The 20,194-nt window shown below is 45.1% G+C and overlaps 2 protein-coding genes across 4 annotated transcripts in view; one reads left to right on the top strand and one right to left on the bottom strand.

Moving 5' to 3' along the window:
* Positions 1-5: 5 nt before the first annotated feature.
* LOC124281061 (kinetochore protein Nuf2-like) lies at positions 6-13,861 on the top strand. Its single transcript, XM_046717069.1, has 12 exons — positions 6-106; positions 580-693; positions 1,112-1,186; positions 1,879-1,961; positions 7,833-7,894; positions 8,086-8,183; positions 9,189-9,299; positions 9,867-9,986; positions 10,692-10,954; positions 11,335-11,526; positions 12,136-12,289; positions 13,494-13,861. Exons 2-12 carry the CDS (start codon positions 589-591, stop codon positions 13,575-13,577), a joined length of 1,347 nt encoding a protein of 448 aa, XP_046573025.1. The 5' UTR covers positions 6-106; positions 580-588; the 3' UTR covers positions 13,578-13,861.
* A 348-nt stretch (positions 13,862-14,209) lies between these two features.
* Positions 14,210-20,194, bottom strand: part of LOC124281059 (coiled-coil domain-containing protein 57-like) — a 32,850-nt gene continuing 26,865 nt past the window's right edge. For all 3 annotated transcript variants that reach the window (XM_046717066.1, XM_046717068.1, XM_046717067.1), the window contains exons 20-22: positions 15,341-15,440; positions 14,789-14,980; positions 14,210-14,578 (exon numbers count right to left, since the gene is read on the bottom strand). In XM_046717066.1, the coding sequence (XP_046573022.1) occupies positions 14,496-14,578; positions 14,789-14,980; positions 15,341-15,440 (375 nt within the window). In that variant the 3' untranslated portion in view covers positions 14,210-14,495. The remainder of the gene's footprint in view (positions 14,579-14,788; positions 14,981-15,340; positions 15,441-20,194) is intronic.

Genomic DNA, 20,194 nt, shown 5'->3' with positions numbered 1-20,194 from the left:
TTCATATTTTGTAATCATCTTTAAACACTTTCCGTTTCCGGTGCGCCAGATTTGAAAGAAGAATATTTGTAAACAACTTCGGTAGTCTACTGGTGTATTACTTCAAGTGTGTATATTAAAGTTATCTTCATTGTATATTGAATTCAAGTAGGGCCATGAGTCACAGTTTTCTTTTGTTGTATAATTTTAATAGGTATATTTTTGTCAAGTGAAATGTGCCCTTTCAACATCATGACCGAATACTTTGGAATTATGACAGTGTCATCAGTTTGTTTGATTTGAGGAAAGACTTCCGCCCGTATCCCCCCCTTAAATGTCATTCTAGGGTGCGATTATAGAATGTGTTTGCCACCTTATTTTGTAACTATTTTACCATGTATACAAATAATCATTTCCTCAAATACTCTTTTGAACACGTTATATTATTGTCACATTAACTCAGTCAGTTGCTACTTCTTGTACTGTGACTTTATCATAATATAAATTATGTTATCATCAACTGTTGTTTTCTGAAGCTCTTCAGATGTGTTGCCAAATGTCTACCATATGCCTGTTGGTGGATGAAATGATGTTTTTCAGGAAGTAAAGATGTCTTTGAGTCACCAGTTCCCAACACTCACTGTGGACCAGATAGTGACTGTGTGTAGAGAAATGGAGATTCCAATAACAGAAAATGACATGAGGAAACCTGATGTAAGTGAAGGGATACAAGTATTTTGATAATTTCTACAGACCACAGTTTACATTTATTGATATTAGAAACACTGTAATGAGCAATTTACTGTCCTAATGGACATGTTGGTTAATTCATACTAAAACAAACATGCTCATACTTCCTATGCTCATGACAGCTAAAAGACCTTCAAAGAGCTTATGTTCTTGTTTGTAAGCACAATACCTATTCCTGCTAGTTTTACCAAAATGGTAAACATCTGACACTTGCTTCACATTGGGCTTTTCTCCCACATTAACGGTGATCTTGGTTGTTATCAAATAGCCTAATGTTCCAATCAGACAGAGGATGAATTCCTGGATTTCATACTGGTTGATGTTACTTGCCTATTTCTTGTTTACATGATTGGTTGTATTTTGAAGATGTATTTCAATGTAGGTTCATCGCTGGAATTCCTTATATGGCATGGTTCTAGAATCCCTTGCTGGAATCACAGCAGACCAAGTCAGACAGGTAAATAGACTCATGTTAAGAAAATATATTAGACTTAATTCTGTTAATGGCACATCATAGGGCCAAAGGAAAGATCATAGGACTTAGAATATCTACACTGATACATCCCTTCAAAGAGTAAACTTTGTAACAATTGTATGGAATGGAGGTAAATTATGATGGCTATTTTAGATGATTAATACCATTATCCAAAGTCCTCTGAAAAGAAATTCAAAATGGATATTAGAGCTCTACATTGCACTTTAACATTTAGCATTCTGAATGTGATCTCAGGAACCTGACAAATGACATGTTTAGTATGGCAGATTCCAAGATTTACCATTCACAACTAAGATAAGATGAGATAAGATATAACTTTATTATCCCGGAGGAAATGTTTTTGTATCAAAAATGGCCTCAAAATGAATATATCCAAAATTCACAAAAATAAGCACAATAATTACATGCACAAAATGAATGCAGATTATTCCATACAATTAACCACATAGATAAAGACGTTGAGTTAGTAGTTATCACATGCATGATGACTATTCAAAAACATTTGTTGCATTTATAACACGATTACTGGATGGTATGAAGGACTGTCGAGCTCTGTTTATTTTAAGTGAAGGTAATCTAAAGCGGCGTCCGTCCAGATTGAAGTAGTTCAAAATGGTGAGATAAAATATGTTTTAATCATATGTTTGTTTCAGCAACACATCCATAGCTCCCAGCTGTGTGACAATCCTGAGATACATGAAGAGTCAATGTCCTTGATGGCCTTCACCTTGGCTATGTGAGTTCAAAACTTTCAGAAATGTTGTGAATCAGAATTTAACTTCCACCTCTTGCATATTTTGAACTCTCAGGTGAATCTAGGATGTATGTACAGACTTACAAAATAGGGTGAAAACTCCATCTTGCGCCATGCACATAGTTACATTTTCTACTGAAGTTCAGAAATTTGCCGCTAGTACTTATTTATATCCATATTTCTGCATTTTCGCTGAAAGTAACTGCTTAATACTGATTGTTAGTCATAAGGACATGTCCAGTAAATTTGTTGGTAATATTTCAAATATTTCTTAACTTTTTACCCGTGGGCTTATAACAACTCCTAGCACACCTTGTCCATTTTTTATACAACTGAATATTTTTCCTTATCCTGACTCATGCTATATTGCTTATCTCCCTTTCTCTTTCGACGGTTATGTGGAAACTTGAATCCCTTTGTTCCCAAGTACATTCAAAATTCACTCACCCATCAGGAGCCCCACTTTCCCGCCAAAAGTCTGCCCACGTGACCTGAGCCAAGCTCTCATCACTCTCTCCTTCATCGCCCGAGCGAATGGTTGGGTGGTTTCCTGGGTCCTTTTTACGGCTTATATCCTTTATAATTTTGGCCAGATTTTGAAATTAAGGCTGTGAATTGCATTTTAGGACAATATATTATTGTTGCGATGTATATATTTACGTAAATTAGGGCTAATTTCTGAGATTTTTTCACTCCATTTCAGGTGACTGTCTCTACATGGTGGCATGTAAACAATGCAGGTTACGCATTTCAGCGGCTGATCCGCACCCTGTGTGATCTTCTTGTGTTTACACATCATGTTATCTTGCCTCACGTTGTAAATATTTCGCACATTTATCAGAATTTGTATTTAATAAATTATTGTTATCTCATTTACGCCAGACTATGGTCAAACTTAGGCGTCAAAGCAGGATTGCCGCTGACAAGGGCGTTTCCAGTCACCTGGTCATGAGTTGTCTCCTCTACCATCATCCGGGAATGCTAGCATTCCCTTGTCTGCTGATTTTTTGGAATCTCCCTCCGTGGTTATTCCCGTCTCTGCCACTCTTGCAGAGACAGTAACTCAGCCCTTCTCTTAGAGGAAGTATCCAGAAGGTGGCATCACCAGTTGTCATCATCTTCTACGTCGAAGCCGTCTATGTCGCAGTCATCATTGTTCCGGTCTTCACGTTCTATGAAATCTTTGGAGTCGTCGAAGCCTGCTGCCGAAGATCACTCGTTCGCGAACAATCTGACACCTGCTGACAAAGTAGACGATTCACCTTACTCACAACCACCAGTTTTTGAACCGTATATCATTGTGAGGTCTATGCAGCAGACAACTACAGCAAGCTCTACAGGGTTCGCGTACCCTTCTACACAGAATCGTCATGCAGCAGCTACAGCATCGGCCAGGCAGTTGACACTACCCGGCGCATCTACTGTTCCAGTAGGAACGCTACCCTGTCTCCGGCTTCCTGCCTCCTACGTTGCCTGCCCATCTCAGCGCATCGTCTGCAAATACTCCACATCAGTTGCTGGATGCTACTACGCAGTCCTTCAACCAGCAGGACTTTGTGGCGAATATCACCTGACAAGTTGTCATGGTGATGCAGCAGCAGCAGTTGTCTACAGAACTCCAGCGTCCCCTCAACTCATCTACACCAGCGGCATCACTCAGAGAATCCATCCAGGATGAAGCCATGGCATCAGCCGACAACATCCAGGAGGATCCGGATTCGTCCATCTATATGGACGCTGAAATATTAGTTGCCGACCGTGACTCCAACCCGACAGAAGCCTCAACTGTTCCAGCAGGGTTCGCGAAGCATTCAGCCAGCTTCTACGCACATCGCTCAAACTGTTCGCAAACCCCTCTACACGACTACTAGAAGGGCGTTCTTCATCCTTGCAAGATCCTGGGCCATCAACGAAGCCGTGATCAACGCCCTGCAGACCCCGAAGACTGACCAGGAATGCATGTTTGTGTCAGCACTAATCACCCTGTTACATCGTCATGGTCTCCTAGCAGCATCTACCTGGCCGTACCTCTACAAGAAGTGCCTTCTGCACCAACACTGTTTGACGTCAGCATCCGGCAGATGTCCAGAGACGTAGTCCAGGACGCTAAGGACAAAATGCTGATCAAGTCTGTGCAGACAATGAACAACATGCACAGGCAGACTACTCAACTTAACCACTTCCGGTCAAGGATAAGAGGTATCTGTCATCCTGGGGTGGATGATCTCAAGGATTTTGTTGCTCATCAGATATCTCCAGAGGTCACGGCTCCGTCAACTTCCGGAAACCCGTCAGGTTTAGAACGACTAGTCTGTTCCAACCCCAGTGATTCCTGTCAACCGTGGGTTGACGTCTAGGCTACTACTAGGAGAATAGGAGATAACTAGAAGACGACTACGTCGTTTGAGTGCTTCAAGGCGATTTCTCATCTCACTGTCAACCCGCATGTGCACAAATACCCCGAGTTAAAACGCATCATGTTGACCGAGGCCATCAACTCACTGCTTGCAAAGAACGCGTAGAGATCCTGGATCAACCCAGTCTCACCCCTGGCTTCTACTATTGAGAAGTTCGGTCTCGTCTACAATATGTAGCATTACAACCTAGACTACTTGCTGAAACCAGACAAGTTCAAGATGCTGCATTTTACCACAACTTCGACATCTCATTAGACCCAACGACTACTTAGCCAGCATCGATCTGCAAGGTGAATGAACTAGCAGATCAACTCAGATGTCAAGTGCAGTTTACGATCCATCAGCTGACGCAGCTGGGCTGGATAGTCAATCACATGAAGTCGGGAACTAGAGTCGTCACAGGATGTGTAGTTCCTCGGCATCAGATTCGAGACCATGGAGAATCTAATCACCGTTCCAGGAGATCAGTGGTCAAGCATCCAGGTGTGTTTTCCAGCTGCTCTCAACTCCACTACTGATAAGAGCATGCCAGTGTCTACTAGACCTCATTACGTCAGCCCAGGCTCTCACATACAGAGAAATACTGCAGTTATGACCGCTACAACGCTTCCTCAGACCTCATCTCAACAGTCTGCAGAAGGTATCCATCCCTCAGCACCTGAAGTCGTACCTACTCTGGTGGATGGACAAGTCGAATGTCTGCGGCGGAACCTATTTGCAAGAGCTGGCCTTCAACCTTCATCCTCTACAAGGATGGGGAGCATGAAGACGTTGCATCAGGAACCTGGTTGCTGGAAGAAAGGGCTCTACATACAAATTCAAGGAATTGCTGGAATTCAAGGCGGTCATTGAGGCAGTTCAACACTGGGCACACCTGCTAAGGAATCAGTTCCTTATGGTCCACACAGACAACTAAACAGTAGCCTTCTACATAAATCTACAAGGCTCAATGAGATCAGCGCAGTTGCTACAATTGACGTTCAAGCTCTTAACCTTGCAGACGACCTCAACCTATGGATAAAGGCCTGCCACATTCTAGGGGCAAAGAATGTCTGAGCCGACGCCTTATCCAGACCGGTGCGACCATCACCCACAGAGTGGATGCTACATCCTGAAGCATTCCAACTACTGACCGAAGACCAAGACCCTCCCTGTCGTCTCACTTGTACCAGATCCTCAAGCCTGGGCTATCGATGCTCTACCCATATTATGGGAGGGACTGAACACGTACACGTTCCCTCCGCCGATCCCTTTACCACAAATTCTACACAAGATCGTCCAGACCAAAGTCATACAGGAGCATCCAGCTACACACATGGAACATATTACGCACTGCCTGAAGAGAATAGGGTACTCCAACAGAGCAGCTAAGGCAGCTACTGGCCTTTAGACAATCAACTTGCAACCTCCAGGATGATAGTGGAACAATTTGGACCAGTTTGCTGCACGCAAGGGTTTTTCAGCTGTGAAAGCTTCACATCCGCATGGAGCCCAGTACCTGTGTCATCTCAGAGCTACTAGACACCTGAAGGGATGTACACTCTCAACATATTTGGTGGAGATCAGCTCCGTTCTCACCATGAATACGGGAGTAAAGCTCACCAAAGTACCTGAACTCGTTGCCCTACTGAGGTCATTCAAGCTTGAAGACCAGCAGCAAAAGTTTGGAGCTCCAGCCTGGGACCTCAACATAGTGCTGCAACATCTTACCAGTGACGACTACAAGCCACTGAGACACACTACCTTTGAGCTGCTAACATAGAAGACGTTGTTCCCCCTCACCCTAGCTACAGCTGCCAGATGTCAGAGATACACAGACTATGGACGAACCAGATTCCAGTCCAGAGAGCATGCTGCAATCCACCTGGAATTTAGATGGGACTTAATAGCGGAGAATCAGCTACCAGGTCAACCAGATAGACAATTCCACGTCCCAGCATTGTCTACAATCCTCGGACCAGATGATACACAATACCTGTCCCAGTGCCCAGTCCAGAGCCTTGAAGATCTACTTAGAATGGACTGCTACAAGGAGGGGGAACTTCAAGCATCTCTTCATCTCGCTATCACCTGCCATGACTATTGAAGTCTCCCGAACAACGATCTTGTTTTGGATCAGAGATGTCATCCTACGAGCCTACAGAGCAGCAGGGTTGGATCCACCCAGAAGCCTCCAACCCACACGAAGTTAGAGCATTAGCCTTGACACTTGCCCTGCATGGGGTCTGCTCTTTATCATCCATCATGGAAGCCTGCTTCTGGAAGTTGGGCACAGTGTTCGCCAGCCATTATCTTCGGGGTATCGCTACAGAAGATGTATTTGGTATACACCAGTTCGAGCCCCTGTAGTAGTGCAACAATTCACAATTCCAGCCAGACAATGAGAAACTCACCCTCATCACGTTGACTTGTTGATGCCAGGCCGGCAGAGAGTCCATGTTCCACTGTCTTACAAGATAAGTCAGCGCATGAGTGGTCTAGACTCAGTTTCGGTAATAGCCCTTACCTTAACAGATGGGTCGCGATTCAGTTTCGGTAATAGTCCTTACCTTAACAGATGGGTCGCGATTCAGTTTCGGTAATAGCCCTTACCTTAACAGATGGGTCGCGATTCAGTTTCGGTAATAGTCCTTACCTTAACAGATGGGTCGCGATTCAGTTTCGGTAATAGCCCTTACCTTAACAGATGGGTCGCGATTCAGTTTCGGTAATAGTCCTTACCTTAACATATGGATCATTCCAGATAACTAGACATCAAGGCGTACTAGTTTATCTAAAATCCACAAAATCTACACAGTTTACTTCTTCTATTGACTTAAGAGAAGGTGGCCCCTCAATTGTCATCAGGATGTTTGGGCTGCAGTAGAAGCTGTAAGAAGAGTTCCCATATGATCAGATGCTATTTTGATCTAACAGTCACAGTGAATCCCATTAGGTGGCTGACCCACCACCTATTCCATCGGATTCGGCAATCAATATAGCATGAGTCATGATAAGGAAAAATATGTAATTTTTATGATAAAATTGATATATTTATCCTGACTCATGATCTGAAGGGCCCTCCCGACTGTCCCCTCTCAGCACTACGGGCTTCACTGCAGGCCTTAGTGTGGGCATATTCAGGAGAGAGTGATGAGAGCCTGGCTCCGGTCTTTTGGCGGGAAAGTGGGGCTCCCGATGGGTGAGTGAATTTTGACTGTTCTTGGGAACAAAGGGATTCAAGTTTCCACATAATCATCGAAAGGGAAAGGCAGGTAAGCAATTTAGCATGAGTCAGGATAAGTATAGAATATCAATTTTATCATAAAAATTACATATTTTTAGTGACTGTGTGTCTATCCTATAGTGGTAGGATGACCTGAGTAATATTTTCCACAGAAACAATTATTATTTAAGAAAACTGAACCTTTTCAGAATTTGAGAATTCTATTTCCAGTCAGCGGGTGATGTACGCATGCGCCTTCACAGATTTCAGTGTTAAGGATGTCATTGATCCAAGTAAGTTTGATCTGCCATTTGTCTCTTGAATACAAATATTTGGTGTCATACATTTATTATCACATTCACTTAATCTTCATAAAATATTCAAGATCTCTTTATTGTCATTTATGGAGTAGCTGTTTTCACAATATGAATGAAAAGTTGATGTTGTTTTCATTTCATTATACTGATATGATACCATTTCTCAGGACCAAAGCGTCTCATCAAGATAATGAGTGCAGCCATAAACTTCTACCGATTTCGGCAGTCAAGAATAGAGATGTTTGATGAACTCAAAGCTAAGAATGTAAGTCATATTCAGCCTTTGTGTGGCAGTTGGATGCATCACATAGTTGTTTCTACCAATGATGACATCCCAAATTTGTTCAAGAGGTTTTCAGACAGTTTTCAGTATGGCAGCTATGTTTTAAAAACCTCTTTATGTCTATTACTTGACCAGTATTTTTGTTCAAGACATACTGGAACTTGGTACATGTGTAGTTAGTAGTGGGGCTAAACACATTCAATATGTTTTTTGCACTATTTTGATTTTTGACCTGAATAATATTTTCACTATTGCAGCTGTAGTGGCCATTTTGTAATAAGAATTTGTGACTATTACTAAGTCAATTTATGTTCAAAATGCAATGTTCAGTTTGTAGTGGTGTTCAACATATGTTCTTAGACTGTATCAAAATGCTTATTTGTCCCTGTTTTCAACTTTTGTTCAGCAGCATTTTTAAAAATGTAGACTAGGTTAGCTACAGTGCCGATGGGTGATTTTTAAATGTTAGGCCTAAAAAAAGGTTGTGGTTCTGATTACCCGACCGACACTTTAATTCTGGTGCCAACCCTAATTATTGAAGCTGTTGGTTTTGTATCAACATACCAGTACATCGGTCATTCTGAAAGAGAAAGTCGACATGATGGCAGCAAGTTTGATTGAATAAACAACTACACACTGATAAATGTGTTATTAGTTTGTACTTTACTTCTAAAAATAATGTGAAAAAGAGAAATCCTACCTACCCTAAATTTTAAGGAGGTGTAATTGGAACCACAACATTTTTTTATTTGGCCTTAAGTCCAAAATTCTACCTGATGAATATATTCACATTCATGGAATATGCAAACAAACTATGAACAGTCCATCACTAACAGAAGCAGTTCACCCAGAGTGCCTCATCACTTGTGTGAAAAGGGGGTAACTCTTTACTTCTTCACCCGCCACCTGTTTTTGTCAGGATTCTTCAAATACATGAATATGTTGGTCAAGGCAACTAGTCACTGTTCATTACATGTTTGTTTGCAGGAACGATACAGAGAACAGCGAGAATATTTGTTAAAGTCTAATGATGAACTGAAACAGAAGATCAGCAAGCTTAAGGCTATCCGTGCAGAGCAGGAGCCTGAGATTAAAAAGGTGAGTGCTTATTCCTGGTATGTATATGGCAACCAGGCTAGCTATTCTCGAAACGTTCGTAGCCCTACGAGCTTCTTAAGCCCATTCTTAACACATTGGTTACGATAAACGTTAAGAATTCTTAGGGCTACGAATGTTTCGAGAATAAGGGCCCTGGTTCTTCAGTGACTTTACTCTCATCATTGACCATAGTAATCATATTGGTGCACAAAACAAAAATATTTTGTTCATATTTAAAGTTTGAATGAACTGAACTATTTTTTCATGGTGTATTAAATTTAACACCTGTGGTGACGTAACTTAGACAAGGTTCCCGGTTGTAAGATGTGACTAAGTTAGATTGGATAGTCAGGTATGTTTCATTTACAGTAAACAGCGTCCGAATGCAATAAACTATGCCACTTGTTTACTGGCAATGATTTGATTATTGACAGGCTGCAGTGTAATGGCTTGAATATTGTTGACCGGGGTGTAAACAACAGACAGAAATTATATTTAATCATTTGGAAGTTAGGTAAGAAATATATTAAGCAATCAAAATATAATTAATGTTGCATGATGATGCAGGTGATGGAGGAAATAGAGGTGATGGGGAGACAGGTGAGTGAGAACCACAAGATTCAATCAGCCACACAGAAGACTGTTGCAGAAGTCAGGAAAAACATTGCAGAGAAAAAAGCAGCACAGGTATGTACTTGAATACAACAGTAACAGGGCTGTAATTAGTCAATACAATAACGGTGATATCCTGATATTTATAAGTCCAGGAACAGAAATACCTTGCATAAGAAAATGCCAGTGGTACTGTAGAAGTAAGTTCCTCGTTTCAAAAGCCACACTTAGCTATAACCTTTTCACAAAATGTTTACATGACAGTATGAAGGTGATTTATGATGATAATTATTCATGAAATAAAACTGTAATTCAATGATTGAAAATAGTACCTATTATGAAACTCATTCAGCTAAAAAGAAAGGTCAGAATTGCTTATTATCTAGCTCATGGGGATATGACATTCACAAAAGTCAAAATGGAAAAGTATCCATGTTGGAAGTTTATATACCACAAACTTCAGTGAAACATCTGAACTCCGGCAACATGCCAATGAGTTCCACTGTCACTAATGGGCACAAAGTCTTCACAAATGTGTCACGAAAATAGATTTCAAGTTAAAAAGGTTGCACAAAAACTGGAACAGTATTTGCATTGGTTTTATGGATTGGTCACTAAATGCGAATTGAAGATTTGAAGTAAGATTTAATTCTAACTGGACTTATGGTTCTATGTTCGGTCAATGACAATGAACCCAGTGTTGTCTTAAGACTAACTGTGTAACCTGGAAATCAGGTGATGTTTTGCTGAACGTGTACAGTGCTTTCTCTGCCCTGCCAGGATCAGTTGAAGTTGGCCATCCTCACCAGCCAGCAGGAAGGGGAGAAGCTGTCGCAGAAGATAGTTCAGTCCCCAGAACGTGTAAAACAAGAACAGGAACGAATGGAACAGAAGCTGGCTGGCCTGAAAATGACGCTGGATGAGAAGCGAACACGTGGGGCTACACTTAGGGCAGAACACAAGAAGGTGAAGGAGCTTGAAGCGTGTGCACTGAAAGCCCTGAAGTTGCTGCAGTCTATCAAGCAGGACGTGGACAAGGAGAAGTGAGTAGCTTTTCTTAAGCCGATTTATATTTTGCAGTACTTAAACGGTTTATTATCTTAAAGAGAGGCATTACAGTATTTTCTGTTCAGTTTTTACCTTGAATGTCAGCAAACCCAGCACAGGTTTTAACTGAATGTAAATTCATTGAGGTATATCCCAACAAAAGTCTCAACACATGAAATCGTCACGATATGGCTGAAATATTGCCAAGGCGACGTTAAGTATTAACTCATTCACTCAACTTGTGATACGCGAGTTGCAGTATAGATACAGGAATACTTTCGAAGGATGCAGTGCCTTCATGAACTTAGGGGAATGTATGTACATCAATGAAGCCATGTAGATGTATTTCTACATTAACTCGACTCTTGGTCCACAGCGAGGTTGTGGAGCAGATGTCTGGCTGCGGAGATCAGCATCAAGAGCAGCAGCAGACTCTAGGGGAACTGACAGCCAAGCAGGACCAGCTGAAGCACGTCCAGGCCATCAGGCAGGAGAAGAGGACCAAACAACACATGCAGCACCAGGCCAAGATGAAGGCATACACCGAGCAGCTCAACCAACTCAATGAGTATGTTCATTTAACAGTCATATGACAGTGTCAGACACGTTCCAACCCGGATTAAGATACAACAGTTCATTGCTAGTTCATATTGTTACACAGACATTTCTGATCTTCTTACAAAGGGCTGTGGGTAGCCTAGACATTGTTCTCACGATCTTCTTCCCCACATGGGTACAATATGTGAAGCAAGGTGTCCCCATGTTGCTGGAATATTGCTATTCTCAGAAGTCTTTCAAAAAAAAAAACCAGAACTATTCTGAACCAGGCTGAGACAGAAGCCACTCAGGTTTGCACAGATTATAGTTTCACAGATGCATTCTGATCTTTGTTTGAATAAAACCAACTCGGTTCTTTGCACATTTATTGTATTGTTTCATTGACACACTCTGACACACTTGTTAGAATGCTAAAGTAGTTTGCATGGACTCCGAGACTTGGTTGATTGTTTGTCATCATTCCACAATCACATGGATCCTTATTCACAGTATCAATCACTGATTGTTTGGCCTAGATTTCAATATATATTTGCAAGCCATTTTCATATAGCTGTAATATGTGCAGGGCATGGCAAAGAAACAGGAAAACTCTTTATCACACTCTATTTTCACTGTTAAGGTTGGTGAAGTCCCACTCGGAAGATCAGGATGAAGAGCTGAAACGTCTCCAGCAGAGTAAACATCAGGTTCTGTGTGAGCTTAAAGAGCAGGAGAAGGCCACAGGCACCCGAGTGGAGAACATTCACAAACTGTACTCACAGATCGTTGACTTGGTAAGTCCCCAACAAACTGTATTCATAGATTGTTGACTTGGTAAGTCCCCAACAAACTGTACTCACAGATCGTTGACTTGGTAAGTCCCCAACAAACTGTATTCATAGATTGTTGACTTGGTAAGTCCCCAACAAACTGTACTCACAGATCGTTGACTTGGTAAGTCCCCAACAAACTGTATTCATAGATTGTTGACTTGGTAAGTCCCCAACAAACTGTATTCATAGATCGTTGACTTGGTAAGTCCCCAACATGTATCATAGATTGTTGACTTGAGTAAGTCCCCAACAAACTGTATTCATAGATTGTTGACTTGGTAAGTCCCCAACAAACTGTATTCATAGATTGTTGACTTGGTAAGTCCCCAACAAACTGTACTTCATAGATCGTTGACTTGGTAAGTCCCCAACAAACTGTATTCACAGATTGTTGACTTGGTAAGTCCCCAACAAACTGTATTCAAGATTGTTGACTTGTCCCCCAACAAACTGTATTCACAGATTGTCATGTTGACTTGTCCCAACAAACTGTAAGTCCCCAAACAAACTGTATTCACAGATTGTTGACTTGGTAAGTCCCCAACAAACTGTATTCATAGATTGTTGACTTGGTAAGTCCCCAACATTGTTGACTTGGTAACTGTATTCACAGATTGTTGACTTGGTAAGTCCCCAACAAACTGTATTCATAGATTGTTGACTTGGTAAGTCCCCAACAAACTGTATTCATAGATCGTTGACTTGGTAAGTCCCCAACAAACTGTATTCACAGATTGTTGACTTGGTAAGTCCCCAACAAACTGTATTCATAGATTGTTGACTTGGTAAGTCCCCAACAAACTGTATTCATAGATTGTTGACATAGATTGTTGATTGTTGACTTGGTAAGTCCCCAACAAACTGTAGTCCCAACAAGAAACTGTATGCATAGATTGTTGACTTGGTAAGTCCCCAACAAACTGTACTCACAGATCAATTCTCTGTAGGTCTACACTGGTCCCAGCTAACATGTTTGAATGGGTAGACTGATTTTGTCAATGTGACAAATAAATCCTACATACGATCCTGTATGAAGGAAGGTACAAATAATGAAAACCATTTTGAAGTCACTTAGCAGGGTGTGTCAGGTTAACTGAAGCCAAATCTTTAGTTATTGTGGTCATTAGAAGTTCAGGTGCATCTGAATGTGTTAATCTCATTGCAGGTTGATGTGATGCATGCTGACTTGGGCTGTGACTGGGACTCGTTCAGACAACTCCTGAAAGCTGAACTCGACACACTATGCTGATTGGCAACAGATCTTCATAAACTCATATTCAGAAAACTGTACATATGATAAACACTTTCATCAGCCATGTGACTGGCACCTCCATCTGTTCCTCTTCTCCCTGTCGTCTCTGTAACATTCTTATCTCTATCACTATGGACTACTGGATCTTAGGGTTTTCCCACATCCCTTGTCTTGTAGTTTTGTCACTGTGGGCTACCGACTTTAGTGCTTGTTCATCTGTGTCCTGTATCTCGTAAACTGATACTGCAGGAGAAATGCAATAAATAGATTGTCTAAAGCAAGCATTATGTTTTGGTCCTTCAACAGAGCAACAAGAGCATCTCATAGACTTGTCTTTATTTGTAACAATGTGCAATATCCTTACAACAAGAGTAATTCTGGAACAGGACGTACATTTAGTTGAGTTTGTGCACATATTAACAACTGATAATACTTGCACCTATCTGTCTGTAGATGAACAGGGAAGACTGACATCTGCCTATATAGACTGGCGGCATCTATGCACCAGTACTGTTTCTAGTGAAGATTTCTGTGAACACCTTCCACAATACAAGCAACGGGATTCTGTCCCTATCTCCTTCACATTATTTATGTGAACAAGCCACACAATCCTTTGGGACAAAGAGGAACCAGATGATTGTATGTGAACACTCATATCAACTGGATCAGTTCATATGTCCGGAATTTGACCAGCTAATGGACAGGTATAAGATGAAGTGATTGACTCTAGATGTAATCTGGAAGGCGACCAGACTGCCTGGAAACAATGACGTCAACTGTCCAGTTTAGTGTCATCTGACAGCAGTGTCATCTCGAATGTTATAGTTCCTTGATTTAGAAGCACTTCTCCGTTGATCCTTCACCTTATGAGAGACTGTCTTCCTCTCGGGTGATGGTCGGTTAGTAAGGTCTGTCTTAGTTCCAGATATCGCTCAGTCCCTTGTCTTGGGTTACACGCGGCGACACACGGATGTTAGGAGATGGTGGATTCATAATATCTAGAGAAATAAGAAATGCATCTTTCACCTTCACTCACAAGGTCCATACTGTAGCTGAACACAACTTTGAAGAACAATTCAACAAACTTCAACATGTTCTACTACAAAGCAGAAAATAATCAAATGCGAAACTCCCTTCAATTATTTAATACACTTTAGTAACTGCTATACATTAGGAGACTCACACATCTTTGGCTACATTGTACCTACCAGCTCTGGAGCGAGGTGTTTTAGGTGTGAAGATGCCTGGACTCTGCCTTTCGTCCAGCATCCTCCAGATCTCCTGCAGTGACTCCCCTCCTGCAGACGACATGCTCAGCAGGAGCTTATGGTCACTGGTCACTCCTTGTGGTCCGGTTTGTTGTGTGTCCCCCAGGGAACTGGATGTCTGCTCCAGATGTCCTGACAGTACATTGGAAAAATGTCGCTTGATTTATTATGATTAAAGTGGAACGATGCTGGAACCATTTCCAGTCTGTGCGGTTCTAGAGGTTGCTACTGGTGCCATATCCCAAACTCTGGGATTGCCTCTGTGTAAATAGGGTAATTGTTTACATCTTGATAGATATGCACAACAAAGCAATAAATCTGGTTTGGATTGCCCTATTGGCCGAGCCTAGTCTGTCTTTAAGAAATACTTAGTGGATATTCTCCACAGGGTTTTGATCATGCAAATACAAGACAGAGGGTGAAAACTCAACCACTGATCAATAATTAGACATGGTCTGAAGATGAATCTGCAATGTTTAAGGATAAAATTACCTGTGTGGGGATTAGTTGAGTGCCGTGTCGGGATGTCATCTAAAGATCTGTCTGTGTACTCCATTACTGGCACAACATGCCTCTGGGCATACTGCAGTTCCTGAAACAACAAGTCTAGTCTTGTGATGCTGCTCAAAACATGCCTATCAGTGAAAAAATGTCTCAGAATAATTCCAGCTATAGGAGGGCGGCCTGTATATTATGTTCCAACGAGGAGAGTTCTTTGGATATACAACTTCTTTATTCTTCTTCATAGAGATCGTCCTTGGGGTACATATTATGCATTTTCCAAGCTGAAAATGTCCTGTGACAGTTGTATCAATGTTTTTTGAATAAAAAGATTGTACAATAAATAAACTCTTTTATTTATTATACGGCCCCCACCTCACGGAGTTACCTCCCGTTGCGCATGCGCACCAACTTGGTAAGCACCTAGGCCCGTATCCTCATTCCTTCTGCTGTCACTGCCCCTAACAGACGCATGTGTCGAGCAGAGCTGACCTTTTCAGAACGAAAAAGAATAATGTCTGGAACACCACCTGTATGTATGGTCTTTATTACCTTTGCAAAAGGAACAGTAAAGCTTTGCGGTCGGTTGGTTCATAATTGTGACTTTGTATTAATTATTTTTACGCTTTAACTTTCCCGTGGTTTACGCTTGAGGTTGCTCTGCCATGGCGGAAGTTTAGCGTGCCAATGGGTTGTAATATTGCGTATTGAACCAACCATTTCTTCCCGTGGTAGCCTTCACGATTTTTCAATGTTTTCTACGTGTATATATGCTGCTGGTCTGCCGTTAGCTACATGCTTTATGCGTGTTTGCTTTCAGGCGTTTTCCTCCTGTTCGGTCTGTGGACAAAGTATTCCATCGGGCCGACAGGCACGCACAAATGTATTGTCTGCCTAGAGAAGACCGCCATGAGGCCTAAACCTGTGAAATTTGTATGGGGTTTTCCCGGGCTCAGAAGCGGAGGGCTGCCGATACTCTCTTTAGAGAGATGCGGGGCGGGAGGGAACTTACCCAGGTCCCCCGCCTAAGGCTAAAAGTCTAAAGGGAAAAATCATGAGCCAGTCCCCTGCTCCAGCTCCTGGTAGCGGTTTTGACATGACTTTAATCACACAGATGTTTCAGCAGCACGCGCGGACTTCGATGAGGTCCCTCGCTCATGAGTCGGTTGGAGGACTCGGCAGGAGTTCCTCGCCCACTCTGAGCGTGGATGCGGAGAGTCTTGGGGGATCGCCAAGCCCGCTCGATCCCTAGGCCTTGAGGCGCCTGGAGCACCGACCTGCTGCTCCTGGCTTCGGTCCGGTCGACGCCTGCTGCCCCAGAGAGGGAGGTGCTCCCCAGTCCCTCTCGGAGTTGGCGCAGGGACCGCTGATGATTCCTGGGTTCCGATCCCTCGCTCTCCCGGCCCCATGAGAGCCGAGGCACCAGTTCTGCCTGGTATGCCTCCAGCGCCTCGACCGGGTCCGTGCACGCCTGCAGGCACTGGCGGGGGCACTCTGCTCCTCCTCTCTGTTGTTCCTAGTGCTAGGCCGCCCACCGGTCGGGTTCGGGTCCTCTTCGAGGGAGACCCAGCCTCAGACTTCGGGCTCGGGCGCCAGTCGATGGACACTAGGGAGGTCGAGGAGCAGGAGGGTGCCTTCCGCTTCTCTTCGGCTTCTCGCGGGAGGTCAGGCAAAGGATTGCCGGTACCTACCCCAGGCAGCGGTGCCTGTTAGCAGCTTCGGACTCGGCTGAGTTCCGCTTGCCAGGCGAGGTGTTTGCCCCTAGGCAGCCTACGCAGACGCCCAGCTCCGCATTCTTCCATCGTTAGTCCAGGGCGTGGTCGATCCCCTCTTGTCTGGTTCTCGCCTCCGTTTTGACTTGCCGAGCTTGTCCGGAGATACCAGCTTGGGGAGGATTCCCTGATGCGTGGTACCTATATCGTGGATGAGTGTGTTTTCACTTTTGCAGTCGCCTTTGGGGAGGCTCGGCTTCCTCCGAGCAGCACCGCGCTGCTCGGCAAGGGCTGTGACTCCATCGTTGTTCTTCGGGAGCCTCGCGGCATGCACGTACCTGTATACACGAGAGGTTTACAGGAACGCTATGCAGCAGGTCAGGGTGGTGGTCCATGAGGCCTACCTCACCTCGATTCAGAGGTCGGCCCTGGAAGCGGAGGGGCATGCTGGTGACGTTTCACTGCATGTCGTGCTACTCCGTCAGTTGTCTGAAGTGCAGGCCCACTCGCTAGCGCTGACTCTTTGCGGTCCGCGTCAGCCGGTGATGTGCGCGGTCATGGGGATGCGCAAGCTGTGGCTGTCGTCACGCCGTTACTCAGCAGCGACACAGCAGACCTTGCTGGCCCTCCCCTTCCGTCTGGGAGCGACCCTCTTTCCAGGGGCACAGCAGGTCATACGGGAGGCTGCCGCTGCAGCTACCTCCTTCAAGGACTCTAAGGCCTTGTTGGAGCACCCGCGGGTGTCAAGCCTCGGCGCCTCCCGCTCACCTTCCTCCTGCTGGGGTGCAGCCTACCCCGAAGTCCGCTGGCTGGCTTCGCCGCTTAGCGAGGGGTAAGCGGAGGCACAGGTCCGCCAAGGGCAAAGGAGCAGTCCTCGACTAGCTCCCAGCCTTTTCAGCCAGTGCGGAGGTCTGCCCGACCTCCCGTTAACCCATCAGGCTGTCGTTCAAGCCGGTGTTGTCCGCCCAGTCAGCTCCGCTACTGGGCGACGCCGCGCGCTCTTACCCGCGCCCCAGTGGGAGGCACGCCTCTTTATTCCTGCCGGAATGGGAGAAGGCTACACAAAACACTTGGGTGCTGTCCACCATCAGTGTAGGCCATTTACCACTGTGGAAGCGAGGTCCGCTGGACTTCACCGGCATACGCCGCGACTCCGTGCCGTCATGTCAGGCAAGGGCGGACATATTGCTGCGACGAAGTTCAGGCTCTGCTGGACAAGTCCGCAATCGGCGCATTCCACCGGGGAGAGGAACAGGCGGATTTTACTCCACGTACTTCCTCGTCGAAGAAAGGCGGCGGTTCCGTCCATTCTCAACCTCAAGGGGTTGAACCGCGATGCTCGAAGTACCATCCTTCAAGATGGAGACACTCGCGCTCGGTGATCTCTCTGTTCAGCCCGCGATTGGCTCCGGGCAATCGACCTAAAGGATGCGTATCTGCATGTGCCCATACATCCATCGTTCAAGCAGTACCTTCCGGTTCTCTTACTACGACGGGATGTTTACCAATTCAAGGTGCTCCCCTTCGCATATCGACTGCCCCAAGGGTGTTCACCAAGCTCATGTTAGTCCAGGCTACCCTCGCCTTCGCTCGCCAAGGAAAGGCGTTGTTACCCTTACCTCGGCGACTGGTTGCTCGGAGCACTAACACAGCCAGCGAGCCTAGATGCTACTCACACAGTGATAGACATTCTAGTTCGACTGGGGTGGATCATCAACCTCAAGAAATCCGACCTGGTACCCACCCAGGACTTGGTTTTTCTCGGGGCGAGGTTCCAAACGCACAAGGATCTAGTTTCCTTGTCGCCCAACCGGATCACCAGAGTACGGGAGATGGTGTTTTCGTTCCTCTCCCAGCCCCAGGCACCAGCACGGACTTGGCTCCGTCTACTGGGCAATATGGCTGCGGCGCGATCTCTGTAGTGTGGCGGGCGGTTGAGGATCGCCCTATACAGCAAGCTTTGGCGAAGTCCATGGGCTCACTTGGAGGACCTGGGCGCAGTCTCACAGTCCCCGGTGGTTGACACCTCACCTTCAGTGGTGGACCAATGTCGGAATCTCACCAGGGGTCCCCTTGAAATCCCGGCGCCAGCTCTCACAGTTCAGACCGGATCGCCCCCTCACGGGCTGGGGGTGTTCTGGGCAGTCTGTCGGTGTCCGGACTCTGGTCCGGCCCGAAGCCCACCTTCACATCAACGTGTTTGAACTGAGAGCTGTGCGGTTGGTATTCGAAGCGCCAGAGAGCATGTCCGTGGCCAGGTAGTCCGTCTTCAGTTGGACAACCAGACGGCCATGTCGTTACATCCTGAAGCAAGGCGACACGGTGTCCCCAGCGCCTCCGGGAGTGGGACTTTCTCCTCTGGTGCCACTCAGTGCGATTGTCAGGTACTCCCTGTTTATCTCCGGGGCTGGAGAACGTCGCGAGCAGGCAGCTCTCGCGGATCCTGGCCCCGCGACGATGGATGCTCGACAGGCAGATTTTCAGAGTTATCTCCCCAGTTGCGGATGGATTTCCAGGTGGATCTGTTTGCGCTCGGGCGAGGCGAATCAGACACCCGTGTTCTGCTTCGAATACCGGACCCAGGGACGTTGGCTGCCGGCGCTTTCCTGCTGGATTGGACGGGCAAAGTGCTCTGCGTTCCGCGTTACCACTCATTCCCGTGTCCTTTCACAGCTGTCCACCCAGCCAGCTCGGCTGCTTGTGCTACTGGCACGCTTTGCCGTCACAGAGCTGGTGTCCGTAATTCTCAGGTTTCTGGCTCAGCCTCCTGTTCTATTACCTTTACGACCGGACATTCTCACTCCAGAGCGGGCGCCCACCCAAATCCACGGATTCAGTGGGTGGCTTGGCCTCTGTCAGGTCTAGCCTCGAGGCACGCCGGAATTCCTGCAGCAGTTGCAGACACAATTCTGGCTTCGGTGGAAGGATTCGACAAGCGTTCAGTATGAGGATAGGTGGTCCCGCTATCGCAGCTGGTGTTCAGATAGGGGGATTGCAGATCCCTTTTCTGCGGATTTAGTCCGAGTATTGGAGTTTTGGTTTTTTGGTTTTGTTTTTTGAAGAAGGCCTGGCGGCTTCGACCATTCGCGGCTACTCCACCACTATTTCCACTTTTCACACCCCTGTCGATGGT

This window comes from Haliotis rubra, unplaced genomic scaffold (genome assembly GCF_003918875.1).
Source record: "Haliotis rubra isolate DU_JTF1 unplaced genomic scaffold, ASM391887v1 Scf279, whole genome shotgun sequence".
Classification (NCBI taxonomy): domain Eukaryota; kingdom Metazoa; phylum Mollusca; class Gastropoda; order Lepetellida; family Haliotidae; genus Haliotis; species Haliotis rubra.
The sequence above is the reverse complement of the archived record's forward strand: the minus strand, read 5'-3'. Positions and strand labels throughout refer to the sequence as shown.

Coding starts and splice junctions, on each gene's coding strand:
- LOC124281061 (XM_046717069.1), top strand. CDS start 589: ATGTCTTTGAGTCACCAGTTCCCAACACTCACTGTGGACCAGATAGTG. Junction 7,895..8,085: donor TAAGGATGTCATTGATCCAA/GTAAGTTTGATC, acceptor ACCATTTCTCAG/GACCAAAGCGTCTCATCAAG. Junction 11,527..12,135: donor CAGCTCAACCAACTCAATGA/GTATGTTCATTT, acceptor TTCACTGTTAAG/GTTGGTGAAGTCCCACTCGG.